This window comes from Pungitius pungitius, chromosome 8 (assembly GCF_949316345.1).
Source record: "Pungitius pungitius chromosome 8, fPunPun2.1, whole genome shotgun sequence".
Taxonomy (NCBI): domain Eukaryota; kingdom Metazoa; phylum Chordata; class Actinopteri; order Perciformes; family Gasterosteidae; genus Pungitius; species Pungitius pungitius.
Window position 1 is genome coordinate 13,620,614 of NC_084907.1, and position 24,417 is coordinate 13,645,030.

General features: G+C 41.5%; 1 protein-coding gene across 3 annotated transcripts; it reads left to right on the top strand.

Moving 5' to 3' along the window:
* Positions 1 to 1,337: 1,337 nt before the first annotated feature.
* On the top strand, positions 1,338 to 23,563 carry LOC119229502 (AMP deaminase 2). 3 transcript variants are annotated; one of them, XM_037489914.2, is made up of 18 exons: positions 1,338 to 1,749; positions 14,374 to 14,504; positions 14,990 to 15,120; positions 15,721 to 15,789; positions 16,713 to 16,824; positions 16,915 to 17,101; positions 17,744 to 17,882; positions 17,965 to 18,054; positions 18,154 to 18,283; positions 18,411 to 18,605; positions 18,796 to 18,927; positions 19,029 to 19,192; positions 19,394 to 19,520; positions 19,605 to 19,768; positions 19,887 to 20,007; positions 20,315 to 20,488; positions 20,599 to 20,709; positions 21,540 to 23,563. In XM_037489914.2, the coding sequence occupies exons 1-18, from the start codon at positions 1,740 to 1,742 to the stop codon at positions 21,753 to 21,755; spliced, it is 2,403 nt and encodes an 800-aa protein (XP_037345811.1). In that variant the 5' UTR covers positions 1,338 to 1,739; the 3' UTR covers positions 21,756 to 23,563. The 3 variants fall into 3 exon arrangements, with proteins under 3 accessions (XP_037345811.1, XP_037345809.2, XP_037345812.1); XM_037489912.2 differs by lacking the exon at positions 1,338 to 1,749 and adding an exon at positions 4,057 to 4,343; XM_037489915.2 differs by lacking the exon at positions 1,338 to 1,749 and adding an exon at positions 10,378 to 10,704.
* The last annotated feature ends 854 nt before the right edge of the window (positions 23,564 to 24,417 follow it).

Sequence of the window (24,417 nt, forward strand, 5' to 3'; positions counted from 1 at the left end):
AATTAGAAATGGTATATACAATATTGAGCACCATATATATATATATATATATATATATATATATATGGTGCTCAATATTATATATATAAAGTTGTGTTTATTTTCCCCTATCGTTGTTGCCGAGGTGAAATGCATTCTGGGATATTTGAAAAAAGGCTTGCGCGTGTTGCAAAGCAATTCACCGCCAGAACACTAGGTGGAGTAACGTTTTTTGTTAAAGACGACCTAGAGACTGGCATCTTTGTGTGTGGAAGTCGTTGGTTTGTATATTAATTTATCAGAGACTTCCCCCCCCCCCATGCAAGTTCGGAAAGCAGGCAATGAAATGCTCCATCCTACCCATTAACGACCTTAGTTGAAAAACATGAGATGTTTTAATATGCATTGGGCGTGCGGGTCCGTATGTGCGTGTCTCAGATGAGATGCTGTTTTATTGCGCTGCATCCACAGGGCAGTAGAATAAAGTTACAGTGTTGACTCATTGTCTCCCTCTAGTGGCTTGACCAACATCCATAAGGGAAACTTATATTAATCATCAATGCAACGTGGTGGCCAGAAGTGTCAAGTAATGAAGTGCAAATACTTCGAGACGACTTTTTACCTTTACTCCTTACATTTTCATGCAAATATCTGTACTTTCTACTCCTGTCATCGTTCAAAAACACCCAAAAAGAAAACATCCAGAGTGAATTTGATTGAGATTGGATGAGAAGTAAACTAATCGGACAGGTGTTACCCCCCTACTTGTTTCCTTACGCGTGCGTGTTTGTGTTTACCTGACAGCAGCAGATGTCTCTGCTCCGCCTCTGTTTCCTGGTCCCCTATTTCTCTAAAAACGTAATAATGAGAACTCAGGGTATACCTTCATACTGAGAACTCTATTATTAATTTTTCAATTTAAAGCATAGTTTCTATTTCAAAACCAGTAGTTTTCCTTCTGATTTTAGTGGCTGTGATAAATTTAAACCACAACACAGGACACGTCTTTCTCCTTTTGAACCACCTGTAAACAAAAATGGGTGTTACGTGCCTACTGGTTTGTGAACCTATTAGTTTGCCTACGCGTGCGTGTTTGTTTTCCCCCGACAGCGGCAGATGTTCAGAGCGAACCAAGACAATGGTTTTTCATTATCATCCTTATCACCTAAAGCAAAGGTAAAGATTAGTTAGCTAAATAATATCTCGACTAGATTTTCAATTCAGTCGACGTCGTTAATTGACAGGAAGTAACGGCTCACCGTTACGGAACAGACATTGCACGTTAAGTAACAGCGAACTTAAAACGCGAAGTTAAAAGTTAGTGACGTTTTCGGAGGTTACAACTTGTGTTAAATTGTTAACTTGAACTTTAAACCACTGTGGTAACAGTGGGGCTCGACAGTAAACCTCTACAGGACAGTTAATCATAAATAAGAGGTGTCTCTGATGATAGCTTATCAGCTCGCTATCTAACGGGCAGGGCACCGGTCTTACGACCCGGGTCCACCCGACAGCAGCAGATGTGTTTCTAGATTTTCAGCGATATGTTTGTGAACGTGTGACGAATCAGGAAACGGGCGCAGACACATCTGCTGATGTCGGGTAAATACAAACACGCACACGTAGGGTAACCATTAGGGGTGTAACACCCGTAGCTAGCTAAATCTTCCGTGCCGCCCTCCGTCGCCGTGTGTTTTCCTTCAGGACTTTCCCCCCTTCTCGAGGTGCTTAACGGGCTGAATCCCGGCTGGTCCTCAACAATGTCCGGTGGTAAGTGCAAATACCGTTCAGAACACCTAACGTCATCATTGTGTTTGTTTGTTGTTTAGCCTAAAATGTCTCGAAGTGTCTGCTTACAGCAACATAAACCTCCATTAATGTTTATGCCTGTACGTCATCAGATGTACACTGGTGCCACTTCTTATACCAAAGCAAAATATATGACGTTCAAAGGTCTATTTAAAATATCGCACCACGCTCAATGCGTACAGAACTGCCTTTTGATAAAAAACAAATAGTAACGTTAACTGGATATAGATTTGACTAACGTTATGTTGTAAAACTACTACTCTTAAGATGAGTGCTACGTGCTTTGGAAAGAACACACATAGCATGTTAAATTATTGTTTTCGAGAATAGTTTGGGTAAAAGTAAAATTGTCTATAACTATGTTATGACCGATGTGGTGTTTTAATGGTAACCATCTTATAAATGCTCGCTATGTCTCTAATTAGTTGAGGGTTTTCTTCTCAAAGAGTGCATAGTGTGAACTTTTAATTGCAATAGTATTGGAAACAAAACTAGAAAAAAACTAAGTAACGCGAAAAAGATCAAGTAGCAGTTTTGTAATAAGTCCTGACAATTAGCCCTGCTTTTTTTTGGCGACGTGATCTAAATTAGATTAGATTAGGTTTGATTGTGTTATACATTTCACATTTCTTATGAAAGTCTTTGCATTTAATAAGAGAGGACCCATTTGTTATTTGGTTGATGGTCACATTGCTGAATTCCATGAGCTTTGCTCAGAAGGAGTGGGGGAAAAATCCTAAATCAGCCAGTGATGTGCGCAGTGGTCTCATTTTAGCCAAAGGTTCCAGTAGAAAGAGGCTTAACCAAACACAAGAGTGGAAGAACAAACCAAAGAAGGACAAACTGGAGCCAGCAGGCTTACATATTTGCCTTCTTCTTCCAGGATTTATTTATTAATTTGGTTTGAGTAAAATGCGTGACATGGTAGTGGGATTAGTCAAGATTCTTTGTTTCAGATCAAACTAGGGCCGTGTTTTATATCCTTTACTGCTGCTGCTGCTGCTGCTGCAATAGATGGTGAGTGTCAGCTCGAAAAACTGGGTTAGACTACGGAAACGCCTGGACATTTTTTATTTGAACTTGGAAAATCTTCAATCCTTCCATGTCATTCACCCACCAGAACATATTTTCAGAGGAGGTTTTTTGCTTATTCAAGATGATTATGATTTTGGAGCTTTATCTCAGGCACAGTTTTTAAGCATCTTGTTCACACTTGATCAAGTTCAGTTGTAGCGACCAAATAACTTGCTGAACATTTAAGCTTAATCCTGTAGTTGCATCATAAATTCAGTTGTATTATAAAGTGTTCAAGTTTAATTAGACGCTCATCAATAAGGAAATTAATGAATTATTATTACTTGAATCCTTGTTTTGTTATTTTGACAGCTTCTAAACTGGAGCCTTTTGAAGAGCAAATTGATTTCCCACAAAAGGAGGATTCCGTCTATGTCAGACCGCATTACAGTTTCTTTACCACTAGATGGGAATCTTTACTTTTTCTTTTAGCTCTGAGTACCCTATCAAGCAACGGCATAGCAAAGTTCCAAAATACAATATAAGGCCAAAGTTAATATCAGGGATTTACAACAGATGTGATGCAGTTTTCAATCAGTTTTTATTATTGACATGACAATTCTAATTTCAAAAGAGAGTGATGGAAATCTTATCCTTTTGAAAAGTACTCGGAGCGGAAGTTGAAGTGTGTGTGGTTACAATACTTTTAACAGAAGTTTATAATAATATTATTATATTAATATATCCATAAGCCCCTCCAGAGGAAGCGGTGCTTACGGTCACATTGCCAGCCTCGCTGGGTATTGGTTAGCACTGTTTATAGCACATCATGTCCGGGTGGGCCTTGCTATGTGTATTAAGCTGCCAGACTCCCCTCAGTACTTTCCAGAAAAGAAGATTGTGAATTCACAGGCCGGCTCGCTGAATTCTATGCCCGTCCACTCTGACGGATGTGAATTCTTTGTCTTTTTCTGGTGGCTTGCCGTTCATTCTGATTCCTTTTTCTTTGCGTTGGACGCACATTCTAATTTCTATTTTTAAATCAGTGGAAGACTTTTGTTCTTCACTTACCTCGGTGCTCAGCTGTCTCCACGCTTTCTGTGCTGTCCGGCTAGATGCACACATATATCTGAAATCTGATACCTCTCCTGTGGGACTGTTTCTTCCCGCATCGGCAATGGGACGTTCATTCCCTGGTTGCCAGGGAAACCGAGGCGGATAGCCGCCACCAAGGGCCTTTCAGCTCGTCGTTGTGATGCATGCCTGCTGACCTGCTGCTGGCTAGGAGGAGGAGCCAACTATGCAGAGGATCTTCTCCCTGCCCAGTATGGGCCGTGCCGCCCCGCTGCCCAGCGTCAGTGCTCTGTTTTCCCTCTGCTGGCCACCGAGCAGCTCTGACTCCAGCAGTAACAGAGGCACAGTCAGCAAGATGTCATCCTCTTCCTCCACCTCCTCCTCCTCTCAAAATGATGGACAAGGGAAGCCTAAACCAAAATCCCCGTTTTGTAAGAGGGGGAGCCTGCAGAGCACCACCAGCCCTGGTGAGTGTAGGGGAGAGGGGTCCCGTGGAGGAATGAGTGAGTCCACAGCTGTTTGATGAACGGGGGTTGAGATGTTACAAGGATTCTTGTGTCGTGGCATTTAATAATACATGCAGCTCTGCAGGAGCAGTAAGGCAAGGCAATTTTATTTGTAGAGGACATTTCAATTCAAAGTAAGGAAGGATGCTGAGTTTCTAGAGGAAACCACCACTACTACTCTAGTTTGTAGCTCAGCTTAGGTTTTAATCTTTTGATTGGGACTTCTGTTTAGTTTGTTTGAAGCTTTGACTGATGTATATGTGGAACTGTAATCCAATTCACAATCAAGAATATTTTAACTTTATGAACTAGTTCTGCAACTGGGTAAATATATAAATAACATTGTTTTTACGTTTCTATTGTTTTATAATGTTTTTTCAAATGTTTTTTCAAATGCGGACCAAACCACAGATGTTCTAAGAGTTGCCAACTCCTTTATTGGTGATGCATACATAGTGGGAACTGTATTTCAGTGAAATGATCACTCAATAGCTGAAGTTGTTGATTAGTTTCCTCTTTTAGTCAGTAAATTTTGTCCACTCTAAACTAAGCAGTAAGCAGTAAGTGTGGACAACACTTTAAAAATACACCATGAATCACCACACTTTAAAACATTGAGTTACCGTAATATAATGCAGGTTGATGAAAAAACACAGGTTGGTACTACAGGATCTTCATTTTGCTAACGCTTGTGTTGTGTCCGCTTCAATAGATATGCACCAGTCATGATATTGATTATTTCTTCCCCATGGTTGAACAACCTGAGCATTATAAAAGCAGGGATAAAATGACGATAGGTGAATCGTGGATTGTAGAGGGATACTCTGCCTTTAATTGGGCCTCTTGTAGCAACAACAGTTTATCATGTGTCCACGGGCTTCTCCATATCTCATCGTGGTGGGTTACGCAGAGCAGTGGGGTCGCTTTATCTTCACTTCCACTGCACCTCTCCCATGACGAAGAGCACCTCCCCAACGGTCTTAGACCCCCCCCCCCCCCGGTCCCACCTCAATGTATCACATTATAGTGGGATTCCTCCATTAGCATCCCGGATGTGATAACTACACTTTAAATCCGTCTCATTGGGTACTAAATTGTTTGCTTTGACTTCTGGGATTTTTAAACACAATAACAATGGAATGGCAACCTTTATAAAGCAGAACAGTTCTTCATTACTTGACTTAGATTTATAAAAGTGAAACTTTTTAGTTCAATCTCAGCTGCCATTCTATGAATAAAGATATTTGTTGGAAGTTTGTGCAGCAATGTATCTTAAAGTCAATTAAATGTTACCGTCGATTTCATTTAAAGCCACGGCACGAATGTCGAGTGTTTGAATTGCCGCAGCCGATCGCGAGCAGGAACTCATGTGGAAACACGGGATTGCGTAGCGCTGAGGAAGCCGTCTTTGCTGCAGTAATAAATAACTTAGAGCTCTCTCCATCCATGCAGTTATTTAAGTCCTCCCAATTAGCCGCTTGACTGAACCCAGTGCACTCCAGTCTGTCATAAGAGCCCATTACAATTCTGTTGCTGTTGTCCATGCCAGGATTTCTGTCGCAGAAACATCTACTGTAGCTGCAGTAGTTCAATCCAGGTCATGAACTGAAACCCTAAGTATTTACTGCTTTACATCTTGTAGTGACCGTTAGAAATATACACATTTTTATCTCCTTCACTCCGTCACAACCAGTTCTGCAGTGTGTTAGTGTTGGGGTTTTGTTAGCTGGAGGAAACATCGATTGCAGTTTTCTCATCTGCAGGAATCTTTTTCTGCCTGCAGGTGGCTTTCTCCCTCTGGACCATTATTGCATCACATGAAGCAGAATATGTAATGTCTCAGCTTTGCAGCCAAAGCTATATGATGTGAGGTATAGAGGTTGTTCAAATCTGCCAGAGAGGTGAAGGGAATTCCTCTCTTTTGCATGAGTCACTGCTGCACTTTCCGTTGTGATCTGATCTCATGCAGAGGCCCTTATTTCGTCTTAACTAACTTACTGTCCTTTAACGTGACACTACCCTCCGTACCTTCCATCTGTAGGCTATCTGGTGATCAGCCCCCTGTTGTGGCTGAGCAGAAATCCTTTTCTCGTCATGGCATGTATGTCTCTGTGGACTTGTCTCTTAAATTGTTTGTGCTTTCTCTTTTTACAAACTTGCTGTCACACTTCGGCTGGGGCATGCTGCAGTGAGGACTCAGGCGCAGAGTTTCTTCCATCCAAAGTGCTCTTTATTCCACAAAACAAAACCAATAACGTGCTCCAACGACGAGGGACATATAGACAATGACGCGACCAAGGACAACAGGCACACAGGGCTTAAATACACAAGGGAGGTGCAGGTGATTGGACACGGGTGGAGACAATCACGCAATCACAAGACAAGGCAGGAAGTGAAGTTAACCCAGGACCACAAGAGACATGAAACTTCAAACTAAAACAGGAAGCGAGGCCAAACCGTGACACTTGCTTAGTCATGTGGGCTCGTTATTTTTTACCCAGGTGGCTTTTCCTGCTCAACTGTTAGCACATTGTTGTCTCATACACTTTAACCTGCACAACCTGAAACTTGACACTGGGAGACACTGCCCCATTAATTCACAGTTGAGATTGCACGTGGTATTGTAGGAGTTATGGTAGGGGTAAAATGGTACATTTTAGAGCATTGATAGAACCAGTGGATGCACAGTTGAGCCAAAGAACTGAAGTACATGGCAAAACTAACTGTTTTATCAAACATTTGCAGTTAGGCATGCGCTTTATGAGGACTGGTAAAATGTGATAATACATTTAATAAGTACTGATCTGCCTGTTTCCATTGCACCACTAGAGGGAGTCTCGAAACAAAAGTGCTTGGTTTCAGTCAGACCATCAGTTTAGACAAGTGGCTGGTTGTCAGTGTCCTGGGTCTTTGGTTGTCAGACCTGAGTGAGGACCAGTTCGCTCTTTGTTTGGGTGGAAAATTCCTGGACTTTCTTTTGCTATTAATAGCGTGTTTGCTTCCCGGTGTAACAGAAGACGCGTATCACTTCTGGAAAAAGGATTTTGGAGGACCATGAATCAAGACCTGGGAAGCTGTGTCGCCAACAGGTGGGCCTGTTGTTGCTGGGACACGTTAATCAGCTATTTGCTTCTGTCCCTTCAAACATCACTCCAACATAAGCGCACACCACATGTACAAACACACACAGCATACATGCTCATAACAAGGGTACGATAGTTTGTATTTAATTCCTCAAGGACAGTTAAGCTTGCTGCTTTGGTCTGTCCCTGCTCTCAACATTGCTGCGTGTGAAGATCCATTTTCATTTAAAGCACCTCACTTATCACGGATGAACCAGCGTCAGCTGATGGTTGGATCCTGAGCAGCTATTTATTGTCCTGTGACCTCACTGAGTCAGTGGATCCCACGCCCACCTCTGCCCTGGTCACTTAATGATCTCCACTAATGCATGGTAAGAAGATGCAAACAATGATCTCGTTGTTTTTAACACACACACGTAAATGTAAATCATTGACTTCATTAATACAAACTGTCTTTAGACAATTTAGCATTTATAATATTCTGTCATTGCACAAACAAACAAGAAAATAAAAAACTAAGCTTGGTGAGTCAAGTCTCCCAAAGTAGAGATGTTCGTAAGGAATCGTGTGCTTGCACGTGTGAGTTTGCGTCTTTGTGCATGTGTTTATCACTTAACCATCTCCGTGAAGCAACACTCGCCTCCGCTCACAAGGGGGCGAATGGCATGTGTTTAAGATTCATTTCAAAGAACCTCCCTGTGTATGCAATGGCCGTTTGCATGTACATTCAAGCGTGTGTATATGGACGTATTTGGCCATTGTTTTTTGCATTCTGACGGGTTGCAGGGAGGAGGTATTGTTTTAAGAACTTTCCTGGTGGACTTAGGAAGAGAGGTACACAGCATCAGTGTGACTGTTAAGTACACATCAGTATTTAGTTTGAATGTGCTTTTTCTGTACAGGGTTAGAGATTTGGTTGGTTTCTCACAGGCCTTAAGAATAATGGTATCCCTTGTGTCCTCTGGGAGCCACTCCCCCGTGGTCTGTTGATTCATGTCTTGACAACAACATGTGTGGCAACAACAGAGGTGATACCAGTACAGCTCAAGCTGCGGTTCAAAAACCACAGGCTGAAACATTGCAGCCTAACGACTTTGAGACACAGCTAGTGCGATCCATTAAACCAGCGCGGCTAACTGAGAAGCCTCTAATGCATTTGTTTACAAATGCCATTTTACATTCATCTCATAGCACTTGGTTATTTAGCTGTAGTTCGATGTGATGTATACATTTACTTAACTTGCACTACAGTGATGGTAATCCTTTCAGTGAACATGGGGGTGTGTTTCGAAGTGAGTGTGAGAGTTAGTGAGTGTGTGCGTCTGTGAGTGTAGTGTAGAGAACAAGTTGTGACGAAACATATCCTGTTCATTTTTCTGATTTTTCTTTTTCTTTACTTTATTTATATATTTATTTATTTATTTATTTATTATGTTCAAGGAGCAACCTGTACTTTCGGAAGTATTTTTGCAATGTGAATTTGGAGTTATGTCTTAGAATAAAGGGTTGGAAATTGATGCTGTTTAAAAAAAATCTGATTCATAGATTAATCGACCGATCTAATTTACTCCAAACAAGTACCGGAAATTTAACATTACAAATTTCTCATGCCCGTAAAGGTTTACCGGGATATGTTGCGTGAGAAATCCCAACAAGCACTTTATTACATAATGTGATATCTTTTATCAAATGGTGAGGTTTATGTTTACAATTCAAAAGAACAAACACAAATCAAGATAATTATGTGTATTCAGTAACTTAAATAATTGCCTATTTTGATGCAACAACTGACTTTGGCCAGACCAATGTCATGCTCAACAAAAACAAAACATCGTAATTCATTCTTTTCTTTGAATAAAAGGAAGAAAGTACATAACTATTTTGGTCAGTTATCCTGCAAATATTTTTAAGCTTTTCACCCTCAAAAATGTACTCCCCCACCAGCACCACCACCACCAGAACCACAGTTATGCATGGAATGAGGACTTTATCCAACTCAGGAGCCATGTACTTCCAGCACTTTCAAAATTCTTATTTATTCATGATAATTTTTGCCTTACACAAATAATCTTTTGTATTTCATCATCCAAGATGTTGCAGAACTGACAGGGCCGGGGCAACAAGCCACTTTTACCCTTCAAGTCCAACTACAACATAAACCACATGGCTCACAAATCTCTCTGACTGATATTGAGATGGGAGGAAAGATAAAAAGAAACTCACTTATGAGTCCGACACATCATCGTAGTGTCATCCATGCCTGTGTATTGTTGACTGGACTTTCTCCAGCTGGATTATTTGCGTGTGATGAATAACTTACCTTTTAACTTATGTCTCTTTCATGCAGATTTGTGTGTGTGCACAGATCTGTTTGACCCCCATCTACAGAAATTCCTTGACAATCTTTATTCAACATAAAACAAAGCCTATCAGAGTTGTGGACTCATAGTACCGCACAGACAGCCGCCATGTGAGAGAGGAAGGAAGCAGCCTGCCCTGGCGTTACGTGCTCATCAGCACACGTGCATATTCACAAACATATGCTCGTACTTATACTTAACACTAACCCAAACACAAGAGGTCACACCGAAGACATTGAATGTAAACATCTGATAACTACTGTTTTTTATGTACCGTTATCCATCCATTCATTATCCAATGTGGTTTAAAGGTTAAGGTTCAGGATGGTGATTGTAGTATTGCTTCATGAATCAGAAACGGGAAGTGGTGAAGGAGTGGAAGAGGCCAGGGATGCATGGCTTCCTCCATTTTATAGCACAAAAGCAGCGAAAGTGGTCCCCAGTCCCTCCCCCCCTTCCTGACACTTGGTATGTTCCAAACCAGCGTTTAAATCCAGGAGCTCGAAGGCTGTACTGTTCGCCCACTGAAAACCGGTGTAATCCAGGAAGCAGCTGAGAGGCAGAGAGTGAATCAGGGAGGGAAAAAAAAATGCTTCACCAGCGCACTGGAGGTGGCGGCAGTCAAAACAGGAGAGACGAATAGAAAAAGAGGAGGCGGGGGTTGTCTGATCCTGCTGTCCTAGCAGCTCAGGAGGCAGCGTATCCTGTGGCTGTCGTCTCTCCGCTGTCGTTCTCACTGCTCCCCATTGCCAGCCGGGGGGGAGGGAACATCGATCGTCCCGGGCCTAGTTACATGTGCCAGCATCCCGCAAGGGCTCAGACAAGACCACTGCGACTGTGGCTGAGACTGCGAGAACAGGACAGCCGAGTGGGATCGAGGTACTGTAACCCGTGCGCCCTGAAGCATGTTGATGTAAACGCTGTCTTGCTAAAAGTTACTGCAGTTCGGTGCGATGGCATGGCGCTCAATAATACTGCAGGAGCCAGCTCTTAGGGACAGATGAGGTGTCTGTAAAGACAGCTGTTGTGTACTGGAATAAGCTGAGAGGCAAAAGAGAGGAAATATAGAAAATGTGTGTGTCTTCGGTGTTTTGTTGCAAATTTTTCGGGAAGTTAGATGTGAGCCTCAGTTTCTTGCAGAGTGGGCCTGATGCAGTGAGCGAGCATTTGGGGCATCTAGTCCCGGCTGGTGTTTCCTACAGTCCAGTACGAAACAGTGATAACACCCAGTGGATTAATCACTGAAATCCTTGGGAGTGTTCAGACACAAACAAAACACATGCAGCTTTTGGCACTAGTGCAATTAATCAGGTGACTCCAGCAGCAGCTTCAGTGGCTGATGAGGTGCAGAATGCTTCCGAGACAATACGTATCTTATTCTTATTCTTTGTGCAAGCAGACGGACTCCGTTATTCGCTGGTGTCTCCCCCTCCTGATGTTTATAGGGCAGTGCTTTCGTGAGAGCAGCTGGCATCTGTTTTGTGTGTCTGTGTCGGTGGGCTAATGTCGAGTCAGATCTGTGTCGTCTGTCTATGTTAGAAAATCAGCTGTAGTATTAGCTGGCAAATTTACTTAATGTTGCTTCTGATCCCTCCTTCTGATAATGTGTTCCAGACAAAGTAGAGGTTTATTCTCATCTGTGGTTGCTAAGAAACACCTGAAGTGGTGTCACCATCTCTTTTCTGCTCATGGAATGAATAAAAATGTCTTTCTAAACATTGTAGCCATAATTCCTGCATCAAAACCTAAAAGTGAACTAAAATATTACTGTGGGACACTGGCATATTTTTTATGGATATCTCTGGCGTTACAAGAACGACGGCTCTCTTGTATTTGCATTGCTATGTAATATCTCAACATATATGAACAGACAGCCTTTAGATCATGTTTCAATGGTTTATTATTCGTACACATAAGCTCTTGCGTTGAATTATGATACAGGCACAAACCTCTGATCAGCTGTGTAACAACAAAAAGAAGGATTCTGCTATATTTTCATGTTGTTTGTTAACTGATTTTTAGCACAATCAAATTGTAACTATATAGTTTCCCTATTGTTCTACAACTTGCTGTCAAAGCTAACAATTTAGAACAAACCGTAATCAATAAGTGTTTTGGTTTTTTTTAAGTCATGTGTAGAAGTGAAACACAATCTAAACAACGGCTAAATTATATTTGTTTAATTTTATATGTTTTAACATTGCTGTGACATTCCTTAATCAAACCATTATATCATATCATTATAATTGTTCTTATATACTATTATTTCCTTTGACAACTTGGCCACAGCATTCATCCTGCATGATCAGGGGGAACCTAGATGGATGTCTCTCTGACAGGGTTCAAAGGAACAAGTGGGTTATGCATGTGGGCGGCGTGCAGACTGAGGGATGTGAGAGAAGGCTCAGATGGAGAGTGTTGTCACTATTATTCACTGATCTCACAATGACTACATGGAGATGGATGGGTTGACGCATTCATTCGGAAATAGAAGAGAGGCACTCAGACATAAACGGCGTGTTGTGAGGTGAGGCCAGAGCCTCGCCATGTTTCACAGCATCGGAGCCAAAATGCATTCGGGTGCAATCTGGATCGACAGTGTTTTAAAAAACAACAACAACATAACAGGGTTAAGGCTAGAAAAAGGTCCTTTTTTTCCCCCCATGTTGATCCCCACGTGTTGTCCCAAAAAAGACGCACATTTTAAATCTGCCACAAGGACAAGCAGCCCACTGTGTTGTTGTTGTTGAACTCCATCGTGTTCCAAAACATTTTTGTTAATAACACGGGAAAGAAAAATAACAGTACCCTCCTTACTTGGCTAGTTAACATTGTTCAACTCAATGAATCTGCCAGTACGGGGGGGGTGTGCCAGAGCAAGGAGGGAGGACTCAGATGCGGAGTTCAGGGAAATAAAAAGATAGTCGAAAAATCAAGAATAACTCAAAATCCAAAAAAACTCAAAATCGCTCCAACAAAACCAAGACGAGAAGGAGGAGGGAAAAAACAACGAGGCAAGGACCTGGCACAACATACGCCACGCGACGCGACGCGACGCGACTCGACTCGACTCGACTCGACTCGACTCACCATTGGTGCGAGCAGCAGGCATCCTAACAGCTAATGACGAGACAAGAGACTCACAGGGCTTAAACACATAAGGGACGTGCAGGTGATTGGACACAGGTGGAAACGATTAGACACTGCAGACAATCACAGGGGAAGACAGGCCAAGGCAGGAAGTGAAGTTACCCAGGAACACAAAAGACATGAAACTACAAAATAAAGACATGAACCCAAACCGTGACAGAATCAAGTTCTTCTCCTGACTGTTTTTTTTTGTCAGTCGAGGATTTTTTTCAAATATAATTATTTGTGCTTTCCTCTGCAATTGCTTTTGTGAGTTCCGCCCATTTTGTTTGTATTTACTTGTCTCTATTGTTTTGGTTTGTTTGTGCTTCGTACTATAAGTCCAGTCAGCTTTATATTTATAGCCCATTTTCACAAATGGCGTTCGATCCAGACCACTTGTTTCCGGGGGCTTTACACACCGTACAGCACAGGACACGCTCTATCCTTACGCCCACCATGCTGGGATGAATGGAGTCGAACAATTTCTTAGTGTTGAAAACTATTGTAAGGCTGCCTTTAGTTGTGTCTTTTGAAATCTGATGTGTGTTTCTGAAACTTCTCTAGTAAGTGGTGTATATGTGTATGACTGAAGGGACTGATTCATAAAATGAACTGATCTTCACCTCCTCAAATCACTAAGTTGTAATCTTTAGTAAACCAGGTGTAAATTATTGTTTATTTCTGTCAAGGATGGTACCTGTCGCCTTTGAGTTTTTTGATGCATTTGTCCGTCTCTATTTAATTTTTGTTATTTTTTTGAGAAATTGTCATTGCCATTGAATCAGCTCTGAGCCGGCAAAGCACCCAGAGGATCCACGTGCATCTGAACATCACCTTCGCGTTGCTCATGACGTTGGCTGTACGCTGTGATGAGTTGAATGCGATAAAGGGTCTATTTATACGTGTGTCTGTGTTTTGAGAGAGGAAAGTACTTTCAATAGTAAACATTCACATGGTGAAGCACATGCCTTATCAATATGAGAGTTCAGCCTTTGCATAGGCACATATGGCATTTTGAGAACGGTGAAATGGATATATGGCCCTTTCCCATTGACCGTATGCTTCATCGAGAGGTTGAAGAATACATTTGTCAAGTACTGAAGGTACTGTGACTTAACTGAATCTGACTTATCAAAGTAAGTTGCCGTGTTTATTTGCGGAAGAGAGACAACTTTGTTAAATTTGATTGTTCCCATGCAACACGGAAGATTAGTTCAATATGGATTATTACAACGCAGAAAATAGCCCAAAAGCAACCTGCTTAGAACATAAATTTATTCATTAGAAAGTAAAGTTTTACTTTGTTGACATTTTACATGAATAAGAACATTTGCATGTACTACAAAGAATTGTTCTTTTATTACTGCTCAAATATCTTTGTTTTAAAAACAATCTTCATACTAACTGTTCTCACAGACCTGTGTGGTGCTTCTGGGCCCAAGCCCATCAAATCCCAGAGATCCCTCCCAGGAACGCCTGTTTCTGCCACACACAACCCCATCGACCTGCGAACATCCATGGAGGAGAAATACAAAGAGATTGCTGAGGTAGGAATTAAAAGCCACAGTGATTACATCAGAAGTTTTTTGGTACAGCAAAGTAATAATTTAAATAATCTTAACTTGCCGCTCTGTTGATTATTATCCATCTAGCTGCTCTACTGCCATTCAAATATTTTAATTAGCTGTTATTGGTATTTGTTTGAATGTGGAATTTGTTTGTTCTGAAAATACATCCTCAATAATAATATAAACAATATGTTAAATAACGACATTGTCTAGTTGGCCTTTGCCTCAGTTAATTCATCTGCAAAATTAAGAATATTTCCAAATGCATTAAAAAATTTTCACGTTTTTTGAAGTTTTTATACTTAAATCCAATCAAATCAATATCTGACTTGGCTTTTTGGCGACTTTATTTAAAGATAAATCTTATCTCATGTGAGCTCCAAAGTCCTCCATTTGTCCCCAGCTGCATGGAAGTTGACCTGTTTTACAGTTTTATGAGCCCATACATCTATGTTTGCACAAAGGAGCTGTTCACACGCAGTATGACAGAAAGTGAGATGCGAACCGCACCGTACGAGTTCCCGGAGGACAGCCCCATCGAACAGCTTGAGGAGCGACGGCACCGCCTAGAGAGGCAAATCAGCCAGGACATTAAGTGAGAAAATGCAAACACACAAAGCCAATGCAATAAACTACCATCATAATCTCTGACAGACACCGCTGTCCCCCAACCACACGTGTTACACTTAGTCTAGTTTTCACCAATGCACACATGCTTATCCAGCTTCCACCATGCAAGTTTGTGGGCTAACTAACCTCAGCAATCCGCTGGCGGGGCTAGCCAGCAAATTGCACCTGCTCTGTTCTTCAATCTGCCTATATGCTAAACTATTTTTTTTTGGGGGGGGGGGGGCGTTCGCTCTCAGGTGCCATGGTCAAAGCCATCAGCACCAATAAGCCGTCTGTCTTTGTGGTTCTCTTACAGGTCACCCATCAAGCCCCTGTTCACATATCAGGGTGGGCCACTACTAACTTGATAATTTCCTTTTGGTCTCCTTGATCCCTCAATACCTTATGCTTTGAATGTATATGTAAATGTAGATCTGTGTGAGAGAAACAGAGAGTGCTTGTTTGTATGTATATTGTATGTGTGCATATATCTGGTCTCTGCCTTTTGTGTGCTTAATTTCTTCTCACTACCTCTGATGCCCCTGTCTTTCCCGCACTGTCCTGCGCTGCTGCATAAACCCCCAAGGCTTGAGCCAGAGATTTTGCTCCGTGCCAAACAGGACTTCATGAAAATTGACAGTGCTGCAGACCTACAGTGAGTGAGATCTGCTTCAGTATGCATGGTTTGTGTAGCGATTTTCTCTTTGGTTGGTTATTTTCTTTCAGTTCATCTCTATTTGCTTCATATTCTTTACAATGGTTCATTGCAGCCACTCACCTGAATTAATTATTACTATGCATGTTTAGTTTAACAGTATTCAGGAAATGTTTGTTGAAAGCACTTTTTTCTACAACCACTGACATACTAGCTGCATATTGTGATAGATCTTCCCCCTGCTGGTGACTAGATGTATGAATCCAAACCCTGTTTTTTTACTCTTTTTTTTTTTTGAAAGTGTAAACTCTGTATTTTGATCTTGATTTGACTTCCCCTGTTTTCTTCATAATAAAATGTGCTGTGAACCCTGAGTCTTGCAGGTTGCTCACTTAGCAACTCTGTAAGTCAATTATTCAAGTGTATAACATCTCACTAGCTGTTACACAGTGGATTTGAAAATTATTCAGATTAATTCATTTTCTCTGTACTTAGTGATTTTCTTTTTATACTTGTTTTTGAACACCATTGCCCCATAGCATAGATGTTTTTGGGTACTTGTAAATGTATTCAGATTGAAACACTGACATACCCAATCTTGAGCACATATGATTTGAAATGAAGTGTAGATGTGCTCTATTCAGCTCATTTCTGCCTCAAGGGCACCAATTACTACTTGTAATAATCATTACTACTGGTGATGTTTCTATCAAATATACAATGATGATTTGAATGTTTATGTAAATGAGGATTGTTTTTCATGTAAAAAAGAATGTAATCTGAATACTTTCCAAACCCATTGTTTCAAAATATACCGCACTAATGTGCTTCTTTGCACATATTCCCTATCTATATTTGCTATTCCTTTGCCTGCCCCTCTCTTGTTTTAAAGTCTCAAGACTTACTGTCTGCCTTCCTTTAAGGTACATGCAGGAGAAGAGTTTTGATGATGTTGATGATGGCTTCAGGGAAAGGGCATTGCCACTGGAAAGAGAATACCAGCGGGTTTCAATATCCGGGGAGGAGAAGTGTGGGGTGAGGAACTTTTTTTCGAGCGATATTTGAGTTTTCATCAGTCATTAAACTCTGATGGTGATCCTGTACTGTGTATTGATTTCTTCCCAGGTGCCATTCACTGATCTGGTAGATGCTGCAAAGTGCGTGGTGAAGGCACTATTCATACGGGAGAAGTACATAAAGCGATCCATGCAATCCTTTTGTAAGACCACGGCTCATGCCCTGCAGGAACTTGGGATGAAGCCTTTGGATCTGACAGACTATGACGATATAGCCGAGACCCCTGTAGATGCTGGTATATTTTACACCCACACCAAACCTACTCTGTTACAGACATACACATGAGGAAGTGAATACCAGAAAGGACACAAAGCAACACATGCACAGCACAAACCACAGGTAGTTGTGGCCAAGCTGTGCACTTAGAAATAGGAACCAAGATAAGGTGACAGCATTTGAGCTCCTTCCATATAACAGCAGCAGCATTCTTTTGGATGGTTTGTCAGACCTGAGAGTCATTTAAAAGAGTGCATTTACGCTTTAGCAAAAGAGCTAAGCTTATGTTCCAAACCTTCTGCGCATTTAAAACCTATTCCACATGTATGAGACTACCTAATATTCTAATATTTTAACATTTATACTCTTCAAGGTTCCCCGCCTTTATGAAAACAGTTTGTACTTACTACTAGCAAAGTGTTGTAACTGTAGGATAAGTTAACAATACGTAAGTTTTGTCCAAGGAGATTTTCCTCGACCAAAACTGATGGCCGTGTTTAAGCTTAAAAACACTTTTTTTAAACAAAAACCCAGTTGTTTCTCAGTATCACTGTGGAATAAAACCTCCCATTTGTGTCCCATTTCATTGTTTATAATTTAAAGCTAATCTATATAGCATGGATATATAACATAATTAATGTCAATCCCTTTTTATCCCCAGACGCTCCCGTTCACCCACCTGTCTCAAAGACACACCCCTACGACATGGACCCCAAGAATATGCCGGGAGACACAGGATATGGTTGCAAGATGGTGGGCGGCCTCGTCCACGTCTACTCCAAGAGGACCAACATGGATAAGTGTGTTTTCTACCTGACAACATGTTAATGAGAAGAAAAAGGTGTCCTGTTTGTGTTGCTGTTATTATCTTCTCCTTTTCAGGAGCACAGAACTGGACCTGCCATACCCTGACCTGACAGAGTATATTGAAGACATGAATGTTATGATGGCCCTCATTATCAATGGCCCAGTGTGAGGTTTCCTTTGGCACAACCATTTTACAAATGTGAGAGGCAAAATGCTATGTTTATTTTAAAGGAAATGTCCCTGTGTTTCCTCTGGTGTTAACAGGAAGTCTTTCTGCTACCGCCGCCTACAGTACCTGAGCTCTAAATTCCAGATGCACATCCTTCTGAATGAGATGAAGGAGCTGGCAGCGCAGAAGAAAGTTCCACATAGAGACTTCTACAACATACGAAAGGTAAAAGCCAACCAAAGTCAGTCCTTCTCTACTATTTTGACATCATTCAAACTCCAAAATATGTTCTTCAACTTAACAAAGTGGATGATATCTGCCTCTCACATATTCTGCTCTGCCCTAACTACAGGTGGACACACACATACATGCTTCATCCTGCATGAATCAGAAGCACCTGCTGCGATTCATCAAGCGATCCATGAAGAAATACCCAGAGGAGATTGTCCACATTGAACGCGGCCGAGGCCAGACCCTCAAGGAGGTGTTTGAGAGCATGAACTTGACGGCCTTCGACCTGAGTGTAGACACACTTGACATGCATGCGGTGAGACACTATTGTTTGTTTACCAAAGCGTGTGACCACGGTGTTGCAGCATATAGCACAGACAGAAAAAAATAGATGAGGGAGCAACTGTATCTAACTAAAGCTGTGCTAAAGACTTTTGAGGAATTGTGTGAAATACGTTTGATATCGATAAAAATTAAGGTCTGACAGGTTTTGGTTCACTCATCAGGACCGTAACACGTTCCATCGGTTTGACAAATTTAACGCCAAATACAACCCCATCGGAGAATCTATCCTGAGAGAGATCTTCATCAAGACTGACAACTGCATTGAAGGAAAATACTTTGCACACATAGTCAAGGTATGAAGTAATTCATAAACCATTTGTATTATATCATCCAAAGATGTTATCAATACATACACAGACCGATGCATTTATACTCCCTGTCCCTATTTTTCTAGGAGGTGATGTTCGACCTGGAGGAGAGTAAGTACCAGAACTCTGAGCTGCGCCTGTCCATCTACGGCCGCTCCAGGAATGAATGGGAGAAGCTTGCTCAGTGGGCCCTCAAACATCGCGTGTACTCTGATAACGTGCGCTGGCTCATCCAGGTGCCCCGTCTTTTGTAAGTTATCCCTCCACTTTACTTTTTTGTTGAGGCTGCACTGTTGTCGAGGGCCGGAAATGACGAGAGGAACCGAAAGGAATTAGTCTAAATTCTGAAGTTGTGTCCTTTTATGAGAGATGCTCTTCTCGCCTCTACAGTTAAACCTACATTTAAAATGTATAGGTTAAAATTAACAAAAGACGATCACTACCTCTCCAGTGATGTGTACCAAACAAAGAAGACGCTGGCTAATTTCCAGGAGATGTTGGAGAATATCTTCATGCCTCTGTTTGAAGCCACAATCAACCCGCGCAAGCATCCTGAGCTGCATCTCTTCCTGGAGCACGTGAGGACCACTCTCCAAGAAATCCGATCACCCTCCCTGGCCGTCCTGTTTGTCTCTACCGGTTTGTTGCATGTGTTTCCCCAGGTGGTGGGTTTTGACAGCGTGGACGATGAGTCTAAACCTGAGCACCACATTTTCAATCTTGACAGTCCGCTGCCAGAGAACTGGACAGAAGAAGACAACCCTCCTTACTCCTACTACCTCTACTACACCTATGCCAACATGACTGTGCTCAACCACCTGCGAAGGTAGGGCCCAGATGGACTCATTCATAACACACTCTAAGCCTCCTTAGGCCGCACATCTATTTGTTTGAATGCTTGATCGCTTACAAAGTCCCAATGTGGTAAACTTTGACTGACACAGGCAGAGAGGCTTTCGCATGTTTGTGCTGCGACCTCACTGCGGGGAAGCGGGTCCGGTCCACCACCTGGTGTCAGGTTTCATGTTGTCAGAAAACATCTCCCATGGACTGCTGCTCAGAAAGGTCAGGAGGTTGCATCTAAAAGACCGCTATGGAACCATATTGTAATATCATTGTTCTTATTAATGCTCGCTCTTTTCTAAAAAATAATTACAAAAGCTTGCTTAAAAAGCTCATCTCTGTTGACACTTCCCTTTTCTAAGACCTGATGGGATCAGAAAGCTTAAGTCTATAACTATTGGATTGAAGAGCTATATAATTTAGGAAGCACAAAGAGATGTACAAACTATTGGGTACCACATATATAAGTATAGATTTAAGAATCAATTTTCTTCACATGCTCTCTCTTTCTCTATTTGACATCCATCAGGCACCGGTGCTGCAATATCTTTACTACCTGGCTCAGATTGGCATCGCCATGTCACCACTAAGCAACAACAGCCTGTTCCTCAGTTACCATCGCAACCCGTTGCCAGAGTACCTGTCCAGAGGCCTCATGATCTCTCTGTCCACCGACGATCCCCTTCAGTTCCACTTCACCAAGGTTCAGTATAAAGGACTTTCGCATGTAACCTACTGCACATTTAAGGTGGACAATGCAAAATGACGGTCAGATGTGACAAGGCTCTGTGTGTTCCCCTTTTCTGGATTCAGGAGCCTCTGATGGAGGAGTACAGCATCGCTACTCAGGTGTGGAAACTAAGTTCCTGTGACATGTGTGAGCTGGCAAGAAACAGTGTCCTCATGAGTGGGTTTTCACACAAGGTAAATTCATTTTGTATATCCAAACAGCTGGCGTACACTCCTCAATATAATAGCTCTGCCATCAACTCATTATTTCATTTGAATTATAAGGTTGAAAGAAGTTAAACATATGCTTTTTGTAGTCCGTCCACCAGTAGTTGCACCATGCCAGCGCCTAGTTATTAGCATACAGAAAGTGGAGTCACACACTCTGAGCTCTGCGTTTGTCTTCTAAATCCTCATGAATTGTTCCATCTTTCCTAAACGTTTTGCCGTTTTTCATCAAGGTGACTTTTATTATTTTGCGTCTGTATTCTGGGATTCATAACAATGCCCCTCACAGCCGTTAGTGGAAGGGAAGCAAAGGTATCAAGTAACAAAGTACAAATACCTTATACATTTTGTAACTCCTATTTCATTTTGGCATGTTTTCATTCCGGCTCGTCGTTTAAAAACACACACACACAAAAAAAACTATCCAGATAAATTGCGCCATCCGGATAGAGTGAATTTGATTGTGGTTGGATGAGAAGTATACCATTCCGACACCCTATAGGTTTTATCTGCTGATAAACAGGTGCTCATAACGCCTGAAAAGTTATTTGGCCAATGTTGCGATAACCGACCGCTGCCATTTCAGTGTTTCCCCATCCTTATAACAGGGGGTTTATACTTCTACAGAAGTCTTTTTAAACCCTAGTATGTATACTTCGACTTGAGTAATGAATGTGAATACTTTTGACACCTCTGTAGGGGAGGGACATTTGAATCTAAGAAGAATAACTACAAGTTCAGCCATTGCTTGTCTTTCTGTGTTTTTAGTGTCTAAACTCTTTATCTTTTAATTCCAGGCCAAAAGCTACTGGCTGGGCCCCAACTATTCTAAGGAGGGTCCTATGAGCAACGACATCCGCCGTACCAACGTCCCTGACATCCGCGTGGCGTACCGCAGCGAGACGCTCTCTGACGAGCTTCAGCTCATCACTCAGGCCGTGCACCCCGAAGAGCTGGACACCATCAACGAGGAGGACTCTCTGTCCATGGGCCCTCTCCCGGGGCAACGCTGAAGTCACAGCAACCGGGGACCTGTCCTGTGAATGCTCAACCCTGCGGTGCACCCAGCATGAAGAGACGCGGTGCAAGGGCAATTCATCACCAACCATCACTAGAGAAGTACGCCGCACACACGGCTACACCGCTATCAAAACGCCGAGGATGCAGAGCCAAACGAGCACCCCCGCTTCTACCGTCTTTCGTCCTTGCGGGACTCATTTAATCTTGTTGAAGTTCCAAATACATAGTTGGTGTTTTCCCCAGATTGTGTGGGTTTTTTTTTTTTTTTTTTTTTAAACTTCTCTTGCTTCCTTTGTTCTTCTTGTGGTATGTTCAATCTGTCAGCTTCAGGAAGGTTAGCAGAGGTGACCGACAAAATCTCCTTGGACCAAGCAGATAGACACTTGTCGGGCTTATGTTCTCTTCTTTTATTAATCCACAAGCATCCTGTCCTTCCAAAAGCCTTCAGCTGATCCCATTGAGCCACATGTTTTGATTCACATTTAATTGCACAGCATGTATTGTCTCTGTGTTTTTTGACAGAAACACTGACAACCAGCACATTTAAACTTCCTTCACTACCAACCCACTCTGAACATTTATCTTCTGCCATAAAGTTGTGCTGCATAACTAACCCTTGTGTATCAATCATCTTTATTATACAGAATTGTAATGAAGGATTACATATGTGGGCCTTTTGAAATACTGCAGGTGAAAGTTGGACGAACAAAACAAAACTGACAGGTTACATGTTTTAAGCTAAAGCTCACACAGGAACAGTAACACGATCAGAGAGAAGACAATGAAGCTTCTGTCTGAATGCTGGATGTTAGCCGTAAGTTGGGCTTATTGTGCATTCCGATCATTTGATTTGCCAAATGCAGACATGAATCATTCTTTTGTGATTTAAACAAGCTTAGAAAGTGAAATATAAGGGAGAAACTCGAGTCTGAACATGTGGCAGACTTCCTGTTGGTCGGCTGCAGACATTCCACAAAGCAAAGTTATTTTTAGCCTGGAATGAATCCATTAAATGTTTAAAATCTTCCGTGGTAAGATATGAAAAGGGGAATCGGCATAGTTTTTGATGGGCACCACAAATAAGTTTGATGGAAACAGCAATTTCTGTTGAAGTTACCTCATTATGCCTGTAAATATATGGACCCTGACCTCCTTTTACCCAATTTAACTCATTCCTTTCCTTACGGATAAAACAAAGTCCTCGCTCCGCATGTGGTGCACTGTACAAATGCTCCAAGCCAATACTTCACAGTGCCTTATCATTTGTAGCATTGGGCTAAGAATGCCCAGTTTCAGTCTTTATCACCTGCATTGCATTGTTATTCCTCAGCCTCTGTGCTTGCAACATCCGCACCGATACAACTGAAACCACCCAGCTGCATGCTCGGTGTCTAATAGCTTTTGACATCAACCATCCCTGGACATGGGAAATTGGTGTGTGTTTTTGTTGTTAATGCGCATGCGTGCATGAAACCTAGATGCGGCAGTTACCACACATTGGAATCAGAAAATGTCAGTGTTATTATTTGAATAGCCCTCATTGTCAGTATATCCACATGTTTTGTTCTATAGATGATGGGGATGAAAGATGAGTTTGTTCAGCTAGAATACGGAGGATGCCCCCATGTGCGCTCGACATGCCCCCATGTGCGCGTTTGTTGCATATCATGATACGTTTTTTTCATTTTTATGGGGGATATAGAGATAAGAGATTTTGTATTCACACTATATTGATGTTGAGGTTTATGTTGTAGTTTTTTTGCCATTAATCATAGTCTATTAGCATTACATCACAAAAATATTTTTTCAATGTGATTTTATTTCTCTTTATTAATCAATTAATATTTGAATATCTGTCCAGTCTGTTATTTCACAATAACTTCTTTACTAAACATTTTTTATTCGTGATCATTGTCAGTTAATTATTTATTGTTGATCAAACCCACCTTTACTGGTACACTGACCTACACACAAAAAACCTTTCTGACTGACAGATTTATTGCAGATTTATTTAGACTAATTGCAACCATTGATCTACACTGACGTGTCCCATAGCCCATAGAGAGAAGCACAAAGTATTATGTCCTAGAATTGCAGCTTTATTCTATTAGTGGCATTTCTTATTATAATCTTTAGCAGGCATATTGATTTGAGGCAACTATGGAAATGAGTGTTCGATGACAACGCTTTATCACTCAAGGACAATTAGAATCTGACCTGCACTTTTTCCATCCATCCGTTTCTCAACCACAGAAGGTTGTCATGTTGTCCTTAGCAACAGCACACTCAAGCTAAAGATTATGTTCTAGGGCCTCCACCACAGACATTTTTTAGTTGACTAACAGAAATTGAAATCTTTCAATTGACTGCTTTATTGATCATATTTAATTAAGTTCCTTCTCAACAAATCTGAGAAAAGCTTGACTTAAAATCTTTAGTTACCGCAGATGTGTTTGTAAGGGTCTTGAAATAATTCATTTAACATAAAAAGGCATATAAATGGTTAATCAGCTCAATGTTAGTCAATGACTGATTAGGTGACTAATCAATTAAGATTAAGATTTATTTACTTTATTTGTATTCAGTCGACTATAAAATATGAGAAAACTATGAAAAAAGGCATATTGTGCGTATTGATATATTCAAATAGTTATC

Excerpts from the sequence above, each read along its gene's own strand:
- LOC119229502 (XM_037489912.2), top strand. The coding sequence starts at position 4,103 with ATGCAGAGGATCTTCTCCCTGCCCAGTATGGGCCGTGCCGCCCCGCTG. Across the intron at positions 17,883-17,964 it reads AAGAGGACCAACATGGATAA|GAGCACAGAACTGGACCTGC; the intron begins GTGTGTTTTCTA and ends TCTCCTTTTCAG. Across the intron at positions 20,710-21,539 it reads TGAGTGGGTTTTCACACAAG|GCCAAAAGCTACTGGCTGGG; the intron begins GTAAATTCATTT and ends TTTTAATTCCAG.